A 25,655-nucleotide genomic window follows, 5' to 3' on the forward strand; every position below is an offset into this window, starting at 1 on the left:
ACATTCATGGAACCTTTGCCGAAGGACCTCGAACCAGTCAAAAAGTGGTATGGAACCAATGGAGAAGGATGGCACAAGGGTGCTACCCAGTTCTGGGTGCCAAAATGCAGCCGCATACACACCCCTACTTAGGGCATGAAATGAAGTAGAAAGATATCTTAACGTCTTTTCTAGGCCAAAATGGCCTCAAGGACCAAATAAGAGATTACATCTGTTGCCTTATCTTTGAGAACAACAAATCAAAATAAATAAATGTTATTATGTAAAAAAAAGTAAATAAGATAAAAAGATACTAAAAAAATCTTGTTATTGGTAAATGTAAGATTCTCAAGTCAGATATACTGTAATTTTGTATTTAAAAGATCTCTAGGATTGGTCAATCCAAAGTGGAGGAAATCCAAAATTTGTTCTTATGTAGACAATTGGGGCAAAATCCTCAACATCCTATCCTATCATGCGATTAGAAACAGATGCTTGGCCCATAGAGGTACTAGCCATGCTGAGTATACAAGTATATCACAAAATTCAAGAATATGCCCGATCAGGTACAAAAAACTAATAAGAGTAAAATCCTCTTATCTAATTGGGTGCTTGACATTATGAAATGGTTAAAGAAATGGGGCATAAAATATCTATTGGAGCCTCAGGTGATGCTATGAACTATGCGATCATTGAGGATAGATTACTAGAGGCACTAAGGATGAAATGGCAAGATGTTAAAATGCCAAAATCGGAATATTACATTGCAAATATTAACCCCCAATAGAAGATAAAAATGTCAGACCATGTCCAATTGCATCCCACTACCCCCATGAGCCTTGGCTCTCAAAGAGCCTCAAAACTTCTTCAAACTCGCTCACTCAAATTAGGTGGAGGTAGAATCATGACATTATCACCCAAATAGCAACCATACGCAATGAAAACCTAGTGGAGGATGAATATCACTTACTTATCACATGCCCAACACATAAGGCAATTCGCGAGAAACATGATGACTTGTTAGACGGGCATAATATTTCACTAGCATGCTCGAATGTCCACCAAGAAGGGTGAGCACATACATGTGTGCATTGTTTTTACTTAGAAAGCTTTTACTGTAGAGTAGTAACCCCCTTCTTAGGACGCAGTCACATACAAATGATATGTTGATTTGATCCCATAGATCAACTTTGGCCTCCACATGGATGATAAAATGTCTATTTTATTTTATTCCAAGAAGGGTGAGCACATGTGTGCATTGTTTTTACTTAGAAAGTTTTTACTGTAGAGTAGTAACCCCCCTTCTTAGGACGGAGTCACACACAAAATGATATGTTGATTTGGGCCCATAGATCAAATTTGGCCTCCTCATGGATGATAGAACGTCTAATTCCAACAAAATTCATCATTTCTGGCATCTCCATGCTTGTGAATGTGTCTATTATCAATATTAAGAACATATTAAGAACGAACTCCATGCCTATAGGCCTGGTAGAGGAATTCCATGCCAGACCATTGACAGATTATATGGATAATCAATCCTAGATTTTTGAAAGAACATTGACTACAAACCTCACCAAGTCGCGAAAATGCTCCAATAACACCCCCACAAATAGTCGACCAGATTGCATACCATATTTGGGTATCCATAAAATAGACCTACAAAAAAGCAAGATCATGATGCATTAACCCAGTATAAAAATAATGTGATTTAGGGACAATAAATGATTACCAGTACAACAGGGGTCCAGACGAGAAGAATAACCCCAAAATTGTGTTTTTCTGCATTAGATTGAGATGTCCACTTGAGAAACAGCTCTAAAAAATTATTTCACATATAACTGGGAATGAAAACACTTATTCCTACCATTGGGGAATGCTCCTGAGCTATCTGTCACTGTCATAATTTGCTTCGTTGGTTCAATCAAGGGTTTTATCTGGAAGGATGTGATTCTCAGTTGAGGACATTTACAGAAGGAACCCATGGATTAGGTATCCCTTGAATTAACCTAAAATTGTTTTACCTCCAAATAATAGCTAAACAATAGCTTACAGGTGAACACCAAAACCCAGAACAGAGTGTACCTAGTTAGTATAAAACAACAAAAGTTATAACTGCACACACATGTTTCTATACACTCAAAGTAACAGCCTTCAATTCTTGTTGGTCACTTACTTGAAAAGAACATAAGGGCTCTCGTGCATACCACGCCCAACATAGATTTGTGGCTGCAGAAGTACAATATTGTTAATACTTTCTCATTTTTGTCTCACAGAAGCCATGTTTCTATGAGGTATGCAGTTGCTTTCAAAACATAAGAATAGCATTCACCTGGGCCCACCATAGAAGAATTTTCACAATTGTAAGTTCTGACCGCTCAATAGCCCGCCTTAGCATTGGAAACAGGAACAAGAATGCACTGATAGCATCTGGTATCAAGTAGACTAGGACAGCAGTCACATAGAGGGATGGGCTTTCGGACTTCCCTAGCCAGTTCTCTAAGATGCTCACCAATCCATTTGAGCCTTCCAATGAGTGAGCATAACAAATGGGCAAAGCGATTACCCATGCTAGGGCGGTCATCGCCTTCAAAACATATCGAAGTACATCAAGATAGTTATCTTTTCGCCATGCCTTGAAGCTCAATCCAATATCCACAACAGCTGTATACGTGAGCATACAATTAAGGCTATCAAGCATACATTATACTCAGCATCACGCAAAGAAGATATATTCTTTGGTGTCAATCTTAAGACAGAAGTATTGGAGGATTACCTTGAATCAGTCTGAGAATTGCAGATGTAATAAATATACTCAAAACCTTCTTGAAAACAGAACCACTAAAAATGATCGAAAATGAATCACTGCCATTCCATGCTATTATAATCATAGCCTAAAAACAGAACAGCATACATGCTATGGATTCAGGATGCTTATTTTTCTAGTAGAAATCAGCTTCATTTAGTTATTGTGAATTGTAAATATATCCACCCGTATCCTAGTGGCATAGATATAACATCATGATAATATGTATAATACCTGTAGTGATAGTATAAAAAAGGACCACATCCTGTTGAAGCTTCTAAAGATGTGCAAAAATGTGCGAGCTTCTACAAAGTTAGTTTTTCCCATCCACATAGATTGTTCATTCCCACTAGTATTTATCTGAAACCAAATCCATCGGGCAGAAATGCATTAAAACATTGTGTGATTACATATGATGATCCCACCAGTATTTCAGTATATCTGTGTATGTTGCTTACCAATGTTGTTTTCCTGTGCTGCTTGGTATTCCACTTGAAGAACTTATCATCTGATGTAATGGGCCAGCTGAGGCTGAAGCAATCTACAGACCTATTAAGAAAACATTACAAGTTTGATGTTCAGAATAGAGAAGGGTTTAGGGTTAAAATCTTGTAGAAAATAATAAGAAGTTTCCTTATTAATTCTTGAAGTTTTTACAACATTTTATATGAGAAGATGGTTATCAACAGGAGGTTTGTAGTATACCAGAAATACTCATTAAGATCATCATAGTTGCGCCATGAAGAATGACCAGAATTTTTTGAATTGGCACAATTGAATTCCTGAAATAGAAGCATGTTAGCTGGCCACTGCATTAATTGAATATTCGAAACCTCTAAAGGAAATTCTGCAATGTCTTACCTTTTCAATGAGTTTATAAATTGGTGTAACTACTTTTAGCAGAAAAGAATCTGGATCTTGTGAATTTCCATGGTAATTTGGCTTTACATTCTCCCCTGTCACAATACTAATATTGCCAGCGAGTGTATTATCAAGATCTCCAGCCATCTGAAGTCATGAACTATATTATTAGGCAACAATGGAAAAAGTAAATGAGAATTCTTACTGAATTCTGGTTAGTATAGTGAGAGGTTCATTATATATGTGGAGACACCTGGTGAAAGATATAGCAAAGACATTCTGGCATGAACCTTAAGTTTGCAGCTTCTCCCCAAATCAACAAGTAAAGACCTATATACAGAATTTTGCGCTGCTGAATGTCCACATGAATACTTGGAAACCTATCGTATCAAAACAAATAGTAGTCTATTAGCATGTAACTGAACTGCTTTAGGACAAGGGTGTTCCTAAATTCCATCAAATTTGTCGTTTAGCCGAATTTGTGAGGGAAATACACTATGCAATGTTACTATGAGATTGCTTTAAAAATCAGATAGCTATATCAAGAGCAGATCTATATAAACCAGTGTCATAAACCTCTGATTAGAATATCTTTTCTTTTCAAAGTAAAGCCTCTTTTATTCTGTGAAATTCAGCTCAATAAAGAGAACTGATGTTTACATGAATACATGGAACCTATCTTATCAAAACAGATAATGGTCTATTAGTGTGTAACTCAAGTGTTATAAGACAAGGGGTATAATGGCACTTAAATTCCATCAAATTTGCCATCTGAGGGAATTAGACTGTGCAATGTTACCATGAGGTTACTTTAAAAATCAATAACGAGAACTGATATTTACATGAATACATCGAACCTATCTTATCAAAACAGACAGTAGTCTATTAGTGTGCAACTCAGGTGTTATAAGACAAGGGTTATATTAACGGCACCTAAATTCCATCAAATTTGCCCTCTGAGGGAATTAGACTGTGCAATGTTACCATGAGGTTAGCTATCCGATTAACAGATCGGAATAAACCAGTGTCATAACTCTGGTAAGAATATTTTTTCTTTTCAAAGATAAATCACTCTTATTGTATAAAACTCAGCTCAACGAAGAGAACCAGCACTAATATTGCTATTCTCATGAAAATAAGATATGAGAGATCCATTGAGCAGCCCCTTTGTCATAAATATTTCTTTATCATAGCTGCCATATTATGAAACCAATTTGAACCTTATGCAGGTACAATGACATATACAGAATTTCAGCTGGATCTACCTCATGTTATGAGCACGATGGAAGAATTTGCACCATTTTTTGTAGTTCTTAAATAGTTTGTCCATGACATCATTGAGTGCCCCATCAGACAACTGTATATAAGCTCAAATTAATTTTGACTCGCTACATAGAAAGCAGCTAGCACTAATCAAACACACAGAGTAAGTACCTTGTTTAGAGGATCTGGTCTTGGCACCTGCCGTACATGTGTATTTGCAAGCAATAAAATTAAGTGTTCTCTCTGATTTGCAACATTATCTCCCTGAAACCAACCAAATCAAATATATCCATTAAAATTCACTGCTTTTTACTTTCACCAAAGCATAAATAATTAGGCTTTCCATTTCAATCTCTGTGCATTAAAATTTTGTCACCTGGAAGCCAAAAGTAGTTTGTAACCAATCAAAAATATCATATTTTGCGCCCATTTTCAAGTTCAACTGAGAGTCATGTAGTTCAGGTAGCCCACGGACATTTCGAAGAGCTGCTATCACTGCCTTAATCTAGGAATAGAAAAAAGATTTCTCTTTTTAGAATTTGAAAATCTGTATTGCCATAAAACATTTAGCTTTCTTGCTATCTTTTTAAAGAAAAAAATGTTGTATTACTCCATAAGTACTAAAGGAAACTATTACGGGCATGACCATATAATATCCCGTGGTGAGAATTTACTGTAGTATTCTATACACATGGATAAGTGTGAGGGTTAAACGAGAATGTAAAGAAGGGGAGGATTACTTTTAATCCTCGGGATTGAGACAACCCATTAGGTCAAGTGTGAACTTGCCTGGGGGCCTTGGGTATCGCTATAAATAAGAGGCCTAGCTACCCTCATTTGATCATCTTTTGACTACATCGAGACTCTGCTCTTGTGGTGGGTCAACTCTTGTAGCGAGTGCGCCAGCACTAGGTACGACTTGACGCCACGGCGGTGGTATGGGACGCCGATCGAGGCTCGAGTCCGTCTCGATCCCTTCGCTCGGGGGTGGTTGGGTGGATCGGCACCCTTCTCTCTCTTTCTCCTTTTTATCTATCATTAGTTTATCCTTATCTTAAGCTTACTTTAGTACCTAGATCTCTAATATTTGGTATCAGAGCTATGTACTAATGTTTCTTTGTTTGTCTTTTGTCTTTTGATTGATGGTGAACGATCGATGTGCGGTCGACCTTGATCCAGACAACGATCAACAAAGAACTTTAGTAACTCTTTCCGTAAAATTTTTATTTTTATTTCTATTCTCTCTTCTCCCACCTAATCATGTGTTTAGTTTGTATGTCATTTTTTTTTCATTAAGGCAATCATGTTGTAGTGGTCTTTAATTGATTATCTAAAACGTTTACATATGTGCACGAGGTCAATACCTCGTTTGACATATAAATAATATGTGATGAGTGTCGTATGCGTACGAGGTTAATACCTCAATTACGTATTACGTTCACGAACATATGTTACGTTTGCGTATGAGTTTAATACCTTGATTTGTTGTAAAGGATATGCATTTGGTCTCGTATGCGTAAGAGGTCAATACCTCAATTGCGTATTACGATGATCTCTTATTTGTGGATGTTTCGTGTGCATAGAGGTATATACCTCGATTACATATCTCGATCACATCATTTGTGGCTATTTAATATAACGATATGTTTAATATAGGCATATGTGGTCACGTATATACGTATTTGATCGTATATATGTGATAAGTAAACATATGTGTATATTCGTTATTACGTGATTATATCGAAAGTTGTCCTTGTCGAGAAAAGGATGTTGGTGGCCGTCCTCACATTTTTGTGAGAATGGCGTTGTCACCATCCCTTTTTCAACAATTTTTTATTGTTGACAACCCCGTTGATGACCTCGATTTTGTTACGTAAAGAAACGCCTATAGCCATAATGATGTTGAGTACGTAGGGCTTGACCCACTTCAAGTGAGGTTGCTCCAATGACACACGTATCCAACATCCCTCCCTCGTTACATGGATATGATGCCACCATGAGCTCGTTCTTATGAGAGACATTCGTAATGACGTGACCATGTGATGGGCCACGTGGGCCTACTACGAAACGAGGGCTCATTTGGCTTGACCATTAGGTTGCACTTTGGCGTATGCCATCGTAATTACGAGACTTGAGGTTAGGTAACGTACCAACATAGTTTTGGTAAATGAGGGCGAAATAAGAACCCTTGACATATATGTTCTTTTAAAAAAAAACATATATGATCAAATGCCTCGCATATCTCTTATACACATCAAACATTAAGCATTCGAGAAGAGCAACTTACTTGGTTGGCTCAAGTGTTTAATGTATTTGTTCTCGAGGTCTCGATTTCAAATATGACCAAGACCATACAACATCCTTGATACATATGACTATAACACATGTTTAGACTTAAGGTCTAAGTGCACCTCAGGGTCCTCGTAATAGGACTTAAAGAGCCGAAACCACATATGTGGGCAAAGAAACATAGTTTATTGTTAACATTTTTTTCGGGTATAAACTACTCATGACGCGAACATACATGGTTGAGCCTCGGGGAGCCGCCATGAAAAAATCGATATAGAGATCAGGGAAAGACATTAAATTGTCACCCCCATGGTTTTTAAAACACCTTTGTGTTACCATAGTAACCTGATCTTGAACCTCATCTCATACGTCTAGAGGGGTATTGACGTGAGATCATGATATCGATTAATGTTTGCCCATGATATGTTTACATCACGACATGATGTTATGACTATCTCTCTGACCTTATCCTATTTCTTTTCCAGAAATAATCCTTAATGGCTCAAATTAACGACCCGATGTTATCCGCTCAAGCGGAAGGAACTCAAGGGAATCCTCCTGGACAAATGTCCACTGAGATGTATTTGGCACAAATAACCCAATACCTTAGTTTCACCGCTCAACAGATGACCGAACTTCGGCAATCTCAGAGTGCTCTTGAGGCACGTGTCATTAGTCTACAACGTGAGACTAATAGACCTGATGAGCGACAAGGTGAACCATCATTTGTTGTTAAGCCATTTACGGGAGACAAAAAGGAAAGAACCGAAGAAGCAATCTGCACATGGCTGGGACGATGGGAGTCTCATTTTGAGCTCTATCCCACGCCAGATAATACGAAGATTGCATATGTTGGCCGAGAACTCGGGGGTAAGGCCGTCGCCTGGTGGCATGGGCTCCGTACTATGGGGAAATTGCCCGATACCTGGACAAATTTTGTCACGGTTTTTAAGGGCCAATTTCTACAACCTCCCTCTTGAACCGAGGCAGCACAAGCTTTAATGAACCTCTCTAGCAGGAAATTTTCCTCGCTAGAAGACTATGTTCACCATGCTAGAACCCAAATCCAAAAATCGGGTCTAGAAGGGGACAATTGGTTGATAGCTTGTTTTGTCAATGGCATCCCCAATTCGGACTATCACTGGATAGTGCACGATAAGGATCCAAAATCCTTCGAAGAGGCCGTTGAAATAGTTCTTCGCTATCAACGCACTTCGAAGGACCACAACAAACCCAACAAAGCGCCCGAGACTAAGCAGTCGCAATTCGTTGGGAAACGCAAGACACCCAACGAATTCATGGATCGCAATTGTAAGCGATAACATCCTTTTTGTGTATTCTGCAAAAAGAAGGGTCATACAAAAGATCAATGTCGAAAGCTCCAATAGAAAGAGCACGACAATAAAGCTAAAGCTGCAGACCATAAAGGTCAGATTCCTAATGTCCTTCAGGTCTATACACATCATTTAAGTAATTGTCAATGTTCTTTCCCTCACTATGTATTGGGTCCCAATGATTTACTACGTGCAAACGAGTATATCAATGGATCTCCCGTACAATTTTTATTTGATTCGGGAAGCTCACACAATTTTGTGAATGACCGTTTGGTTCAGATATGGGGAATCCAACCCACCGTAAGTGATCACACCTACACGGTGCACTTGGCTGATGGAAGACTACAATACATCAACGGGGCGATTCATTCATTAGGAATTTCTATTGATACTTATATAGAGGAAGTAGACTTCCATGTAATGAATCTTTGTACCACCGATGTAATACTGGGTTATCCCTGGTTTTATAATAAAAACTCTTCTTTATCTATTGATTGGGTTCATCATTCAATTACATTTGTACTGAACGATTGTACTCCTTTTATTCAATGTGTAAAAAAACAATCCCTCTCGATTGTTTCCTCGTGTCCATCAATATCCGAGTTGTCTTGTTCTACTCTATTTTATTGTGTACTTGATCCGGACATTCACGTTTATAATATCGATAATATCTCAATTCAATTAACATATTTTGAACAACAACTTGATGAAATCTTAAATGATTTTCGTGATGTTTTTCCGAGTGAACTACCAGATGGCTTACCTCCTAAACGTAATATAGACCATCGTATAGATATTGTACCTAGTGTTGCACCAATAAGTATACCTCATTATTGCTTAAGTCGATCCGAAGAGGATGAGGTATCTAAGCAACTCAAGGACTATTTACGAATGGGTTATATACGTTATAGTAAATCTCCATGGGGTGCACCAGTTCTCTTGGTTAAAAAGAAAGAGGGCACATGGCGTATGTGTATTAATTACCGACGCTTGAATAAAGTGACAATCAAGAATTCGTATCCATTGCCTTGGGCTGACGATCTAATTGACCGTTGTCGCGAAGTTTCGCGCGCGTGTGTTACTTGGGCGGGACCACGGGGGTCTCGGACTAGGGAGTACTCAAGGGATAGAGAAGACCCGAGGTTTGCTTTATGACAATACTACTTCCCCACCCCTTCCCGAGCAAGGTCTCGTTCCCCTTTTGTTTTGTGAGGCCGGTGGCTCTCGTTGATCACGACTCGTCGACCTTCCGAGATCACCGTACGAGCCAAGTGACCAAACGAGTACAAGCAAGATGAGCACGCAACATGAACGCACAAGGGGACGATAACACAAACACGAATGTCCGTACGGCTTTATGAGGAGGAGAGGTGCATGAGCGCGCCTGAACGCTCCCTCGTGACAAGACGTCGAACGTACGAGGAAGACACAAAACACATGCACAAAATGCTTGTATGCCTTTATGAGGAGGAGAGGTGCATGGGCAAGCCCGAACGGTCCCCTCGTCACAAGACGGCCGAACGTACAAGGAAGACACAAACACACGCACAAATGCTCGTACGCCTTTATGAGGAGGAGAGGTGCATGGGCAAGCCCGAACGGTCCCCTCGTCACAAGACGGCCGAACGTACAAGAAAGACACGAATAAAGAAAGAATGAGAGAAAGAAACACGAACGATATTGACCAAAGAGTTAAATACGTGTTTGATTCTAATGCAAGAGGACCCTTTATAAAATAGGGTTTTGTTTACAATGACAACTTATAGTTAACCACAAGCTCAATCAAAACATAAATATTAAATGCCCTTAGAGACAAGGCAAAACCGAACACGGCGAAGACGAACACACGAGCACCACCAAAATGCCAATCCCAACGAACCACGACCACCCGAACGGCAAGCACACGGGCTCGCAACGACGAACGGGGCGGAGCAACGTCGAGCCAACGAAGCTTGGGCTCACAAGCACGTGGCGATGGGGGGATGAAGGGGTATGAGATGAAGAAAAGTGGTGAATAAGGAGATGAAGAGCTTCGAAGGAAAATTGGCAATAGTCTCCTCCTCCCAAAAACGTCCTTCCAAATGAGCCCCCCTCGACCTCCTTTTATAGGAAAAAAAGAAGTGGGGGGTCACCAAATTTGTCTTCAATGAAAAAGGAATAAAATTCCTTAAATCACGCTACACTGTAAGACTAGATTCGAACCGTGCACCTCTAGCTAGTAGTCAATGTGACTATCCACTAACCCACTAACTCTTTCTTATACAATATATAATTCTATCTCTATAAATTTATAGCCTGTCTCCCCTCTACCCTTTATCTCACCTCTCTCTTACTTTTTGCACGAGCTTCTATACCTCCCTTTTACCCTTTCTTTTCCTTTTTATTTTGTATATGCACAATTAATCGCTTTTGTGTGCACACACATTGCACATGCACATTTTTGACCCCCTTTTCGCCGGTTTTTCCCACCCTCGAGCACGCCACATCACGACACCGTCTCCAGGGAGCTCGGTATTTTACGAAACTTGATCTCCGTACTGGCTACCATCAAATACGAATAAGTGAGGAGGATGTTCCTAAAACGGCATTTCGTACACGCTATGGCCATTATGAGTTTTTGGTTATGCCTTTTGGTTTGACCAATGCTCCGGCTACATTTCAACAAGAAATGAATGACATTTTCCGAGAACAACTTGGAAAATTTGTCGTTATTTTCTTGGATGATATTTTAGTTTATAGCCGTACACTACAAGAACATGTTAAACATGTCCGCTTTGTTTTACAAACATTGCGTGACAAACAGTTTTATGCGAAGATCTCAAAATGTGAGTTCTTCACGAAATCAATTACTTATCTAGGACATCTCATAACCAAACGAGGAGTTGAAATTGATCCTTCTCGCATCGAGAAAATCAAGCTTTGGCCCACTCTACGGAATATTCAAGAAGTTCGATCATTCCTTGGTTTTGTCAGGTTTTTACGAAAATCTCTTCGTAATTACTCCCAATTGACGACGTCGTTTATTGATCTTTTAAAAGGTCAAACACGTAAGTCTACAAAACCTATTCTGTGGAATGCTACACTAGACCTCGCCTTTAAGGAACTCAAGGACCTGGTTTGCAAGGCTCCTTCACTTCTTTTACCCGATCCTTCAAAACCTTTTGAGGTTGAAACCGATACAAGCGATTATGCTATAGGTGTTGTCTTATATCAAGATGGTAAACCAATAGCATTCGAGAGTAAGAAACTTGATTCTGCTCAATGTCGGTATACCGTTCAAGAAAAGGAATTATTTGCAATTACACATGCGCTCAAAACATGGCGCCATTATCTTTATGGAAATCGCTTTGTGGTAACTACGAACCACGAGTCCTTGGAATATTTTTGTGACCAACAAGACCTGAAAGGTCGTAAGGCACGATGGGCTGATCTCATCCAAGACTTTGATTTTTCCATACGATATCGTGAAGGTTCCATGAACACTGTCGTTGATGCACCAAGTCGCATCCGTGAAGTTAACATGCTTAGCTTCACTGAAATAACATCAGACCTTTATGATCACCTTCGAGGAAAGTATCCTGATGACAGTTATTTTGCAAAATATTGGGCAAGAGTTGAGTCTGGAACAGACACCACCACATCCTCGAAGGAATACTTCCACATTGCTAACGGTTTGCTCTACTGTAATGGGAAGGTTTGTGTTCCATATTTACCCGAGGTCAAAAAGAGGATTCTTTTTTAATGCCATGATGCACCCTCAGCAAGGCACCCTGGAATACATCGTACACTCGTTCTCGTCTCCACTCAATTTTATTGGCCTAAGATGCGTCCTGACATACATAGTTATGTGACTAAATGTCACTAGTGTCAGATTAACAAAGCCGAACGACTTAAAGCCGCAGGACTTTTACATCCCTTGGACATTCCCAATAATAAGTGGGAAAGTATATCCATGGATTTTATTGTTATCCTTCCTCGCACCCAAAAAGGTCATGATGCCATCTGGGTTGTCGTTGATCGACTAACTAAAATGGCTAGATTTATTGCTACTAAAACCACGGTAACAGCTCCTGAATTGGCTTACCAATTCGTTGACGAATTATTTCGTTTTTATGGGTTACCAATGGATATTGTGAGTGATCGAGATCCAAAGTTTACTAGTGACTTCTGGACGCAAGTCTTTAAGAAGTTAGAAACTATGTTAAGCATGAGCTCCACGGATCATCCTCAATCCGATGGACAGACAGAACGAGTAAATCAAATTATTGAGGACATGCTTCGAGCATACGTTGGTACAAAACCAACAAAATGGGAACATTATCTCCCAATTTTGGAGTTTGCTTATAACTGCTCCAAGCATACGTCGACGGGATATAGTCCTTTTATGTTGATGTATGGTTTTCAGCCACGAGCCCTGATTGATGTTAATATACATCATGATAAGTTGCGAAGTACGCAAAACTTTCTTCGAGATATGCAAGATATGTTGCATATTGCACGAGATAATATAAAAACAGCTCAAGATAGAGCGCGTTTTTATGCCGACCATCATAGGCAACCTCGTGTATTCAACCCTGGACAAAAGGTATTTTTACGTGTACCTCACAATTCTAAGTCATTGTCTATGGGTAAGTGCACTAAGTTAGCCCCACGGTTTTGTAGACCTTTTACAATCCTCAAACGCATTGGGTCATCAACCTATCATCTCGCTCTTCCCGATGGTGTCGGAATTCATCCAGTCTTTCATGTGAGTCGTCTAAAAGAACTTCTAGGTTCTGGCGACAATAAAGTTACAACTGAAACTCTAGTTACTTCTGAAGAATTATCTTCTAAACCACATGTACCAGAAAGAATTCTCGATGTTAAAACAAAAAAATTACGTACTAACGAAATTCGAGAATTTAAAATAAAATGGATGGATAAATCAATAAAAGATGCCACATGGGAACGCGAAAATACTCCTAGAACTAACTTCCCTATCTTTCCATTGCAAGAGTGCAATGTTTTAAAGAGGGGGAGTATGTTACGGGCATGACCGTATAATATCCCCTGGTGAGAATTTACCGTAGTATTCTGTACACGTGGATAAGTGTGAGGGTTAAACGAGAATGTAAAGAAGGGGAGGATTACTTTTAATCCTTGGGATTGAGACAACCCATTAGGTCAAGTGTGAACTTGCCTGGGGGCCTTGGGTATCGCTATAAATAAGAGGCCTAGCTACCCTCATTTGATCATCTTTTGACTACATCAAGACTCTACTCTTGTGGTGGGTCAACTCTTGTAGCAAGCGTGCCAGCACTAGGTACGACTCGACGCCACGGCGGTGGTATGGGACGCCGATCGAGGCTCAAGTCCGTCTCGATCCCTTCGCTCGGGGGTGGTCGGGTGGATCGGCACCCTTCTTTCTCTTTCTCCTTTCTATCTATCATTAGTTTATCCTTATCTTAAGCTTACTTTAGTACCTAGATCTCTAGTAGAAACCATAGAATGCACATTATGTGCATATCTCTCTGGCTTGAGCCCTCTACAATGAGTTGTTACTCCTAACTAGGCTGCTACTACAGAATGAATAAACCACCAAGGGTGACATAAATGCCAAGACGAGAAGAAAACAGAGATGCATGCTCCAAAAATGCAAAATCTGTTGATGTCTGTCCTTAGCGTGAGCCCACAGAAAAATCCCAGAGGTATTTAAAAGTATGGACCAACTCTCCATATGGAAATCAAACCATAAACAAAAAAAAGGCTTCCCATTAAGAGTCTGTGAAGAATAAACCTTACAACTGCACCAAGCAATGGTGCAAACATATTTGATAGGTAATTCTGGAAATGTAGCACTATGAGATGCATCTCAGGTGAAGGAAAGAAAAAACATAAAGTACGAGGTGCCACCTTCGAAGTGCAAATGAATATATGTTCGGCAGCCAACCAAAATATTGCATGCCAAGCAGCTAAATCTTGTCTTACAGAGATAGGAAACAATTCATGTTTTTAAAGCAAGCGAGAGTAAGCGTGACATGTCACGTTGTCGTGAAAATCCGTCACTATGTGCGGATCGTGAGGCAAAACCGCCAGGGTTATGGACTAGAAGGAATTAGGGCTCACATGCACATCAAGAGGAAGGCACAAATATTCAAATGTGTTCATGAAGAGTGCGGAAAGTCCACTGCAAGATGATGAAAAGGCTTTATGCACAAATCCTTTGAGCCTTTGAGGTATCTCATAATGGCTTTCGTTGCTTCCCAATGCTTTTTTCCATGGTTTGTTTGCTAACTACTCCAACGAAAAAAGCAATGTCAGAACGTGTATCAACCATATCATACATCAAACTGCCAACAGTTGAAGCATATGGAATCTAAGTTGGCCATTTCAACCTTTTCATCATCAGACGTAGGGCTGTCTTCTGCATGCAAGACTCAGTGCAGAAGACAGCCCTACGTCTGATGATGAAAAGGTTGAAATGGCCAACTTAGATTCCATATGCTTCAACTGTTGGCAGTTTGATGTATGATATGGTTGATACACGTTCTGACATTGCTTTTTTCGTTGGAGTAGTTAGCAAACAAACCATGGAAAAAAGCATTGGGAAGCAACGAAAGACATTATGAGATACCTCAAAGGCTCAAAGGATTTGTGCATCCACTTTGGAAAGCAGAAGGCATCTGTCGTTGGGTTTACAGATACAAACTATGTTGGTCATGCAGAGTGCAGAAAGTCCACTGCTGGATATGTGTTCACCTTCACAAGAGCAGTCTCTTGGATCTCCAAGCTACAAAGGCGTGTTGCATTGTATATTACAGAAGCAAAGTATGTGGCTGCCACTAAGGCATGCAAGGAGGCTTTATGGATTTCACGTCTAGTGGGAAATCTTGCCATTACACAGTTACCTGTTCTTGATTGTGACAATCAAAGTGCTATCATGCTACCATGGAATCCTGTCTTTCATGCAAAGATGAAGTAAATACAAGTGAAATATGACTTCATCAGAGATGTACTTGACAGCACGAGCATTGAGCGTGTCAAAGTGCATACAATTGATAATTTTGCACATCTTCTCATGAAGAGTCTTCCAGCAGAGCGGTTTGCACATTGCCAACAAAGGACAGGAGTTGAAGAAATATATGCATTTCAGATTTGTACATACTTAATTGATCCTTTCTTCATGGGAGGTTGTTGGGAATAAAGGGTCATTGTATCTTTTAGTAGTGTACAGGTGTAAACGCACCCTTACCACACTTTAAACTTCAGTATACAGGTGACAACCAAAAAAGAAAGATTGTGCATCTCTCTATCTCTGCCTCTGCCTCTACAACACATAGGAGAGATTAAAGAAAGCAGACACAGTTCTACAAACAAAAGTCCACATTTTAAAAAATGTACAATGTATACATGTGCTATTCAAGATACGTAGAATATGCATACATACTTGTAGTACTGTGTTTTTAAAATACAATAAAAAAAGACAATGTCTGAAGGCTGCAAACCTCTGGGAATGTCATTATTACTTCTGACTCACTTTCAGGATCCAGCGGTAGTATGTTGTAGGCAGCCAGAATCCCTTGTTTATCATTAACCTCTTTCCCTTTCAAGATGGTCTGTTTACAGAAACAGACAATAAATGTCTTAATTCAGAAAACAAGTTCAAACAGGTCTTTCTCATTACCATAGATATTACCTCAGAATCCAGCTTTGAATGATTTATTCTTTTCAGTACATCAAAAAGAACAGCTGCTGTTTGGTATGTCTTAGCCAAATAAGCACTGTACCAACAAGAGATAGTTAGCAATAACCTATAATATAACTTCAATATCTCATCCATCATTTCTTATAATCGGTATTCTTGAAATTCTGGTTTGAGAATAAAGAGCTAATACATACCGGTTAATATTAGCACCAGTCGTTTCCTCTAATGACTTTACATACTTTGAATAGAAATCTTCGTAATATCTAAGCATCTCCCTCCCATCATTACCCTCTTTTCTTAGACTGAGAGTTATCCCATCATCCTAGAAGAAAAATTATAAATAAAACATGTGAAACTTGCCATTCATTAAAAGCTATTGGACTTACTTGAGAAATTTAAATTAGATTAAAAAAACGCAGAAAGCCTGCATATACTCGTTCCAGCTTGTGAAGCAGTGCTGTTTTGAACTGTCTAACCCCACGCCCTTCAGATGCTGGATCTTTTGCATGTGCTTGGTCAAATGCATAAAAACGGCCTGCAAAACAGATTCTCAATAACTCATATTTTGAGGGTTTTCAAGGTGAATATAAAGGATGTTTGTGGCGTGTGAAATAAATATGGTAATTAAATTTGAAACATGGGTTCAAATTAACAATATGTGTGTATATATCGATATATTATGTTTGCGTGCATTCAAGTGGTGGATATGTATGTATTAGCTAATGCTGCAAGTATTATGACGATAACGTGCATGTATATCCTTAGATGTAGATATGATCATATAATCTAATCATATCTATATCTGAGACATGGATCAATCCCAATACATTGTATATATCTGAGTATATATACATATACCCTCAGACACAAGTATGATTGTAGTATGTGAGACTACATTATTAAGCATGCAAATTCCTATGCATATGTGTGTGTGTATGTGCCATCATGTATGTAAGCTTGTTAGCTATATATTTGTCTTCTCTCCATATATGCTAGCAAGATATAGATACAGATACGTCATTACGCTTCAAGATGGAAATCCATGTACACTACAATGTAATCACAATTACAATTTAAGCTAGATATAGATATGGCTATAAAAATATGTTCTTAAATACACACAGATATACATATGATTATCACACAAGTACAATGCAGCCTGGATATACTTATAGTTATGACATAATTAAAATTTAAGCTAGATATACATATGGCTATTACACAATGTCATGATCAGAATTCCTAAGTACTTACAGAGATAAGCCACACGAGGATGTTCTGCTTCGATTTCATTGGCAACTCGAAGAATGGGTGCAATTGCAGCCAAAGACAGTGGCACCACTTCAGAATCCATCTCAGGAAAGATTCCAGGACCAGCAGTAGAGGATCTAGGAATCTTTCTAAGTGACCCACCTCCATCCAGGCTACGGGGAGGAGTGAGCTCCATATCCTTCAAGAAACTACTTTGCACTTTTACACTTCGCTTCCCAACCTAACAGCGCATTCTGAATAATTAAGAGCTTCTAATGCATTACTAAAAGAAACAATGTTTCTATATACGCTTCCTCTTCAATAATCTATTACCTTGGAGGAATATAAGGTGTGTTTCGAGAAGCAATTACTGATTTTGCCAGTGAGGGAGAAGAACAATGGAGAGATTGAGGATACCAGGAAGATGCTCTGAGTGCCAAAATACAGTCAAACCCGTGTCGATGGAAAGAATGGAAGATACATGACAATTCATATAACCCCGAAGCCGAACCCTAATTCTAATTTACTTGAGCCAAGCACTGTGTTGCTGGATATAGCACAGTGGCTTGAATCAGAAGGGAAGGAACAGAGAGAGAATCCGAGCCTAGGGCGAGTCCATAGAGTAGGGGTTGAAGAAGGCAGTGAAGCAGAGAGAAGGGTCAGAGAGAAGACTGCAAGAGAGAGAGAGAGAGAGAGAGAGTGAGTGAGTGAGTGAGTGAGAGTGTCAGACAGGTGTGTGTGTGTGTGTGTGTGTGTTAGAGAGAGAGAGAGAGAGAGAGAGATTCAAATGACTTTTTGGCTTCTGTCATTTGGGGACCAAATTTTTTGTTCTTGTTTTTTTTTTTGCCCTTTCAACTGAAACAGAAACACATGCATGTACTGTTTTTGGTTTATATAAATATATATCATATAAAACTGTGAAAATACGGAAAAAACTGTGAATTTACCAATTTCCTATATATATATATATATATATATATGTCTATATATTCCATGGGAGTAGAGAGTACATTGGCTAGGGGGGAGGAGGAAAGAAGAGCATCTCAAAAGCCGTTGGCTTTCCTCGATGAACCATAGGAAGTCGGAAGGAGAGTGGAGTACGAGACATTGAGAGAGAGAGAGAGAGAATGTATGTGTGTGTGTGTGTGTGAACACTCTGTATTTCTCTATCTACCAACAATAGCAGGCACTGCAATGTAACGGAAAGGAGGAAGGGACTTGCAATATGAACGCATGTGACTCCTCATTGTAGCTCTGATAGAAGAGCCGGTGCATCCATGGTATTAGTGTGTGATTGATATGCATTTGTTTCACTATAGTTCCATCGGTCGTATTTGATCTTTAAAGATGATGAAATCTCTCTCTCTCTCTCTCTCTCTCTCTCTCTCTCTCTTCCCGTATAGGATGTTAATGAAAGAGAATGCTAAGCTCCAAATTGTTGTCATTGAGAATAAAAGTCTTAAGAAAGTGGTTGCAAAACTTGAAGATACGATTCAAGAATGTAAGAAAGATTCTTTCGAAACAAATGAGAGCCTTAACAAGATTGAGTTATGTATGTGAGATGAAAAATGTATATATAATGAAGTCATGGGCCGATGTATGTGGTGGGGATGTGGTATCAAACTCATCTAATGTGCATGTGATGCATCAAGAGAAGAATATAGAAAGCATAGATGTCCAAGAATTGAAAGAACATGAATGACAATCAAAGAATATTGTCATTCTTGGGATTAAAGAGGAGAGTATAGAAACACTCGCATCCCTCGGAAAAGGCCATTGGTGAAAAAAAAATTAGCATGCATTATGGGATGTCGAATGTGAATGTATATGGGGCACGCCGAGTTGGGAAACATGGTGTTACTTGCTCCGGAGAAAGCCCTATTGTATGCACAATGACAGATTATACAAAGCGGTTGATCATACTCGAAAATAGTTGGGTATACCTCAAAGATACTGAACGTTTTGTGAGTAATGATCGTACTATCTCGCAACAAAATGCCCGTCGTAAAGCATATGAAGAAAGATTGAAAAATAAGGTTAAGGATGTGCCTAAAGATGGAAATGTAGGCAAATAGGAACACATGTGTGACATATGAGACTAACCCATGTCTTTTACGACTATGCTTTTGGAATTGCAATGGATACCCATGGAATGCGGGATTTGGCATTGAGGAGTTCATTGATGACTCGGATATCACACTTCTTGTTAAAAACATGGGAACATGATACTCAAAGGATTCAAGGTTTAGGAAACTATGATGTACACTCTTTGATATAGGAGAAAAATCCAAGACAAAGAAGAGGACAACGAGGGATGACATGATTGATTAAGAAGGAAATAGAGAAATATGTGTCAATCATAAAAAAATGATGAACATAAATGCTACATGTGGTTCAAAATAGAAACACCTAATGATTTGTCCACTTTTGCAGTTGGATGTTACACTCCTCATCAAGATTCTAACGTTTATGCTTGTTTGGATAAGGATCAACCTTTTGTCAATCTAGAAGATGATATTGCTTATTTCAAATCTAAAGGGGAAGTTATTATCTTTGGTGACATGAATACTCATACAAGAAGTCTCCAACTTTATTCACAAGAATCTTTCATGCTACATATCTCAAGGATGCAAGAGGATATGCAAATGTATAGCTGCTCTTCTAGCGATGAAAAAGATTTGAACCAATTTGGGAAGTTACTCCTACAAATGTGCAATAGTACCAGATTGCTTATTGCAAATGGTGTTTCCTTATGGCCCAACACTAATGGTTTTGCATGTAGAAAACACAATGGAAATAGTATGATTGACTATGTGTTACCTTTTGAATGTATTTAGGATCGTATACATAAATTCTCACTTGGTGAATGGACACCAAAATCTGATCATAGGACTTTATGTATTGATCTCAAATGTATGCATAGGTTTGATTGTGAGAAGGTTATTGAAGATAATAAACAACCACACTTTAGCATGAACCTTAAGCGAGTGCCCATGTATTCCAAGATGGTTGAGGATATGTTACAAATGACAAAGATACAACATGTTGCCACCCTAGAATGCAAATGGGAAGCTTTCAAGAAAGCCATTATCTCTTGTACAAACAAATGTTTTCTGACCAACCGCACATCTTGGAAATGCACCAAGAAATTTAGGAAAAAATGGTTTGATAAAGAATGTCGTAAAGCTCAAAAGTGCCTTATGGTTTTGGACGTAGTTATGGATAAAGAAAATTACCAAAAGTATTTGCATGAGTATAAAAGGCTTATTCGAAGAAAGAGAAGAATATGGCAAGTTACTCAACAATTGATCTAAACACAAGAGAAAGCACATGCATGTGCTAAATTATGGGGAAATCTAAAGGGGAAACGTGTTGAGAGTTATGGTGACTTAACTCTTCACGACTTGTTTATGCATTGTAAGAATTTATATGAGTTATCTCTTGCCGGAAAGATGATGTGTTATGGTTCTCCTTCACACATGTCTCCCTTCTTTACAGTTGAGGATATATGCATAGGACTTAAGAAATTGGCCTCTCGAAAGGCAAGCGATCTTCAATGTATAAAGGTTGAAATGCTCAAATGGACGGGAAAGGAAACACATGTAGGGATAAACAATATGTTAAATGATGCATTGCAACATGGCATGCCATATGATTGGACTACAAATTGGATCAAACCTTTACATAAAGGTGGAGATGTAAATAATGTAAACAATTATCGAACCATCATGGTTGGCTCATTAACGACAAAACTATTTGGATGTATAATGGAATCAAAGATAAGTGTATGGGCTGAAAAAAATGGTAAGAGAGCTTATGGACAAGCTGGCTTTCGAAAACACCATAGCACCATTGATCACCTTGTCACCCTTCGAGTATTAATGGAGGAAAGTTGCCTTAGGGGTAAAGGTTTATATTATTGCTTTGTAGACTTCAAGAAAGCTTTGGATATGGTACCTCGTGAGCATCTTTGGAGGCGAATGGAAGAACTTGAGGTGCCACGTGAATATATGCTTGCAATTTCCTGAATTTATGAGAAGGTTATATGTTGTGTGCATATGAGGGATAAACTTTCAGATTTTTTCAATAGCACTATTGGTGTTAAGCAATGATGCCCACTCTCACCAACACTATTTGGTCTATGCATTGATGAATTGGAAGAAATGGTTACCAAGTTTGCAAAGGAAGAATGTGTTGAAGAAGTTGCCATTGGGAATGTTGTGATTATGCTTTTGCTATATGTAGATGATGTAGTGCTTTTGGCAAATACTTTAGGAGATGCACAAAATCTTATGAAGGCATTGGAAAAATGTTGCATGCATACTAAATTAAGTGTCAATAGCTCTAAAACAAAGATTATGCTTGTGAAGAGCCAAAAAAGAGATAAAGCATGCATTATGTACAACAATGAGCCACTTGAATGTGTGGAAAGCTTCGAATATCTTGGCCTTGAAGTTCCTTCAAATCATAGATGGAATGAATGTGCTACACATTACTTAGAGGTGGGTAAGTGAGCATACGATGCATTTGAGAACACGTGCAATCTTGAAGATATTAAGTGTTGGGTCCTTAAGAAATATCTTTTCGACACTTTGGTGACATCGGTTCTTCTCTATGGGGTGGAAGTATGGGGTTGTAGCATCCCTAAATCTACGTGGAAAGAGTTTGAAAATGTCCAAAAACATTTTCTTACAAAGTTTCTACAAGTTAAGAAACAAACGCCCTACACCCTCCTCCTCCTTGAGACAGGATCGCTTCTCATTGAGATCATGGCCATGGAAAGGGTTGTTGAATACATGCTTAAGGTTCAAAAAAGTCCCTCACATCGAAATCCTAGAGTTGCATGGGAAGGAAGCAAAAAGATCCAAAAGATGCATAACAACAAATTTTTGTGTTCCGGTTGGATGCAAGATATAGAAAAATGGTTTGATAGATGGGATGTGAAACACTTGCTTCATGATGCATCACTAGATTCCTTTGTAAATGAGGCCTTTTTGCAACGCCAATGTATCATGACATGGGACAAATGTGGAGGCTCATGCTTCACACATTATACTACACATGTTACACCTAACTACAGAACCATCTTTCTTTGCAGAACGGGGAAACCATACACATCGATACATGTTAGAGCCCATCCCGTTATCAACCATTTGAACCATTGCTTCCATGCGACTTAGCACACATGCATTGCGATGTGAGACGAGACGTTGGGGCACAAGTGATGGGAGTGGTCGTATATGCACACTTTGCCCTAAACAAGTTCACAAGTTTGAGTATCACACATTGATACGATGTTATGCCTTTGATCATATTCGACCATTCTTTTGCACATCTCTTCGATCAAGCCCAATCCTTGCACGAATTTCTCTCACAACCACAATGTGCACTCTCGATTGCAACATTCATTGGTAAAGTTCTTGAACATCGAGAGTCACTACTGACTTTCACACGTATCATGTGAAATGTAATATTTTGGTCTCATAGGTCATATTTGACCTCTGAAGATGATAATATAATCTATCTATCTATATCTCTTTGAGTCATATATATAGTGAAACAATCTCACATATGTATGTGGAGAGAGAGAGAGAGAGAGAGAGAGAGAGAGAGAGAGATTTCATCGTCTATAGAGATGTAGTATGATTGATGGGACTGTAGCGAAACAAATTGCACGTATGTATGTGTGGCATTGATTAAGGACTCTCACTTGATCCACAAAGTTTGTTGTACTAGTCAACATTGTAATTCATATGTGAAACCTGAGCACATTGGGTGTTGCAAAAAAGGTCCATTGGGTGAGAATATATTTTGGTGTCATGACGTACATGTAAATGACCCATGAGTCCCATTTCCCAAACCATTTCTTTATATATTGCAACCACCCGAACTCAATAATTTGATATTGTGTCTTTTGAGTTTTTTTTAAATGGTGTTGTATTTTTGGCAATCATTCATAACGCAAAAAATTGCGTTTCTATGTCTTTCGAATATTTTTTACCTATTTCCCATGCACTTTGAGAGAGATTTGAATATTGATTCCAATTGGCCCATAGTTAAGATATTTGTGTCAATTCGTTGTTGATGTTGAGGTCTATTAGTTGTGGACAACCAATAAAAATGTCAAAAAAAACATAATTGAGCTTTGCGATCTTGTGTTGATAATTTAATAGCTTATCACTAACATAAGCCAACAAAGATAATTAATTAATGTGGACCCTCATGCAACACCTATGAAGAGGAAGCTTTTTAGAAAAGCCTTTCATTTTTAGTATAATAGCAAATATGTGTCGTATATGTATTTTTTGCATTCATTAGAAATTTCATTCTTCTTGCTAAATTAATCTAAAAACAACACAATGAAAAGTGATAATTAAGTATCATGCTAGTATTGATTGATCGATGTTGATATCTTATTCTCGAGGTGTTTGTATTCCTTAAGATAAAAGCTAACATCTATTCTATATTAGGAAATCTACCTAAACATGCTTTTACATATATAAGAAGTCCTTTGTTTATTTGCAAAATCACCTCATAGATATATGGGTGGAAGTTGGCTCATGATTTATTTGGATATTTCATGTCACCCAATGCAACCCCACAGAAGAAGTCATGGAAATGTATCCAAATAACTTGTCTTCATCTTGGCAATTAAAACATGCGTTATTAGTATTATGTGTATGTTTTTCCCAGTTGGTTCATATATTTACTGAGAATGGGCAATCGATGTCCACCAAAGTGACCTACTTCCTTTTAAGCAATATCTTGTTCGATGGTCTCAAAACAACAAATATCATATTGGGGTTTTTGAATTAATTTCAAGCCCAATATGCAATGTATTTTGTTTTCATAAAAAGTGAAATAATCTTGTGTTGCATAACCTCATGGAACTTTATGAGAATATCGAGATTTTCTGGCCTCAAGGATTCGCCTAGGTTCTAATGCCCACAAACCATGTAAAAAAATATAGGAAGGACAAAGGTCCACAAAAAGACTCCATGGAGTAAAATTCGCATATATCCTTTTAAAAGTGGAAATGAAACTTTCCTTAAAGGTTGATGGTATATCATCAAAATCATGATACTTACATGTTCAGTCACCATTTATGGACATAAATATCTTAAATAGTCTCATGTGGAACTAATTACCAACATAAATCCTCAAATTGCCTCACAAAGCAACCATTTCTTGTGACAAAATTAAACTTGTGCGTTCCCACACAGAAAAACACATAGAAAAAAGACGGACTAAATGGAAGAGCTTGGCAAAGTTCAAGGGCACAAAGTTGTTCCCCATACAATGTCCAATATTTCACTTGTAGATAAGTTTGGTTGATTATATCGTATCTTCCCATTTGCACAATTTTTGTTACTTGCAACTCTCGAAAGGGGACACACATATAAAAGTATCTCCTCTTTACTCAAATGGCCCAACTACAATCACAAATAAATTTCCAGCATTTATTCTATGCATGACAAGAAAGACTTACTAGGAGAAATTCGACATCTTTATGTTCATGCGTAATAGAGAGAGACAGAGACAAAGAGAGAAGTTTTTTCATGTACGACTTATGTGATCCAATCGATTATGGATTATGTCTCTATGGTATCTTATTATCTTCCTTTGCTCCCATGGTCAAAGAAAGCTCTTGAAATGTTGTCATGCTCGATGTGAATGTTGTTATGGAAAAGAAAAGGGAAAGCATTGTTGTGGTTGGCATGGGATCATGTTTGTACTCCGAAGTGTCTTGGTGGGGCATCAATATTGAATCTATATGAGCATATGGTGGCTTGCCGATTTACTTTGATTCGATTTATGTTTGAAGGTGTACAACCTTGGACAGAAATGGTGGCATACTTTATAGAGAAGAACGGAATTAAGCTTGGAAACATGAAGGTTAAAGCGAATTGGTGGAATATAATTAATTTTGATAAGGATGTCAAATGTGCAGGGTTTATGATAGTTAATCATTTGTTGACATATTGGCAAAGTATGTTGAATTTTGTGGAATGGCATCCCCCACAAGAAAGGGGATGTGCCAATTCATTACAAATGGAGGTTTTGGCGACATCAAGGTTGTTGAGGTGGGAAGGTAAACAAATTCTCAACCTTCAATTTAATCGGATGGCTAGATTGGGTTTGGTAATAGTTAAGGATGCTATGTTGGTTTCACAAAGAAGGTTAATGG

At 38.5% G+C, this 25,655-nt stretch overlaps 1 protein-coding gene across 1 annotated transcript in view; it reads right to left on the reverse strand.

Moving 5' to 3' along the window:
• LOC147867281 (callose synthase 3-like) overlaps positions 1–18,142 on the reverse strand; it is a 29,709-nt gene extending 11,567 nt beyond the window's left edge. The window contains exons 1-21 of the mRNA XM_087315070.1: positions 17,801–18,142; positions 17,471–17,708; positions 16,651–16,751; positions 16,411–16,538; positions 16,208–16,292; positions 16,017–16,127; positions 5,286–5,414; positions 5,081–5,173; positions 4,912–5,003; positions 3,900–4,026; positions 3,647–3,793; positions 3,491–3,567; positions 3,244–3,334; positions 3,020–3,145; positions 2,756–2,873; positions 2,312–2,643; positions 2,156–2,208; positions 2,004–2,064; positions 1,847–1,916; positions 1,712–1,761; positions 1,552–1,638 (exon numbers count right to left, since the gene is read on the reverse strand). Coding sequence (XP_087171196.1) covers positions 1,552–1,638; positions 1,712–1,761; positions 1,847–1,916; positions 2,004–2,064; positions 2,156–2,208; positions 2,312–2,643; positions 2,756–2,873; positions 3,020–3,145; positions 3,244–3,334; positions 3,491–3,567; positions 3,647–3,793; positions 3,900–4,026; positions 4,912–5,003; positions 5,081–5,173; positions 5,286–5,414; positions 16,017–16,127; positions 16,208–16,292; positions 16,411–16,538; positions 16,651–16,751; positions 17,471–17,663 — 2,271 coding nt within the window. The 5' untranslated portion in view covers positions 17,664–17,708; positions 17,801–18,142. The remainder of the gene's footprint in view (positions 1–1,551; positions 1,639–1,711; positions 1,762–1,846; positions 1,917–2,003; positions 2,065–2,155; positions 2,209–2,311; positions 2,644–2,755; positions 2,874–3,019; positions 3,146–3,243; positions 3,335–3,490; positions 3,568–3,646; positions 3,794–3,899; positions 4,027–4,911; positions 5,004–5,080; positions 5,174–5,285; positions 5,415–16,016; positions 16,128–16,207; positions 16,293–16,410; positions 16,539–16,650; positions 16,752–17,470; positions 17,709–17,800) is intronic.
• Positions 18,143–25,655: the final 7,513 nt, after the last annotated feature.

Source organism: Azolla caroliniana, unplaced genomic scaffold, assembly GCF_043228905.1.
Source record: "Azolla caroliniana isolate FFs.n. ecotype wild unplaced genomic scaffold, voAzoCaro1.0.p SCAF_2, whole genome shotgun sequence".
In the NCBI taxonomy this organism is placed as follows: domain Eukaryota; kingdom Viridiplantae; phylum Streptophyta; class Polypodiopsida; order Salviniales; family Salviniaceae; genus Azolla; species Azolla caroliniana.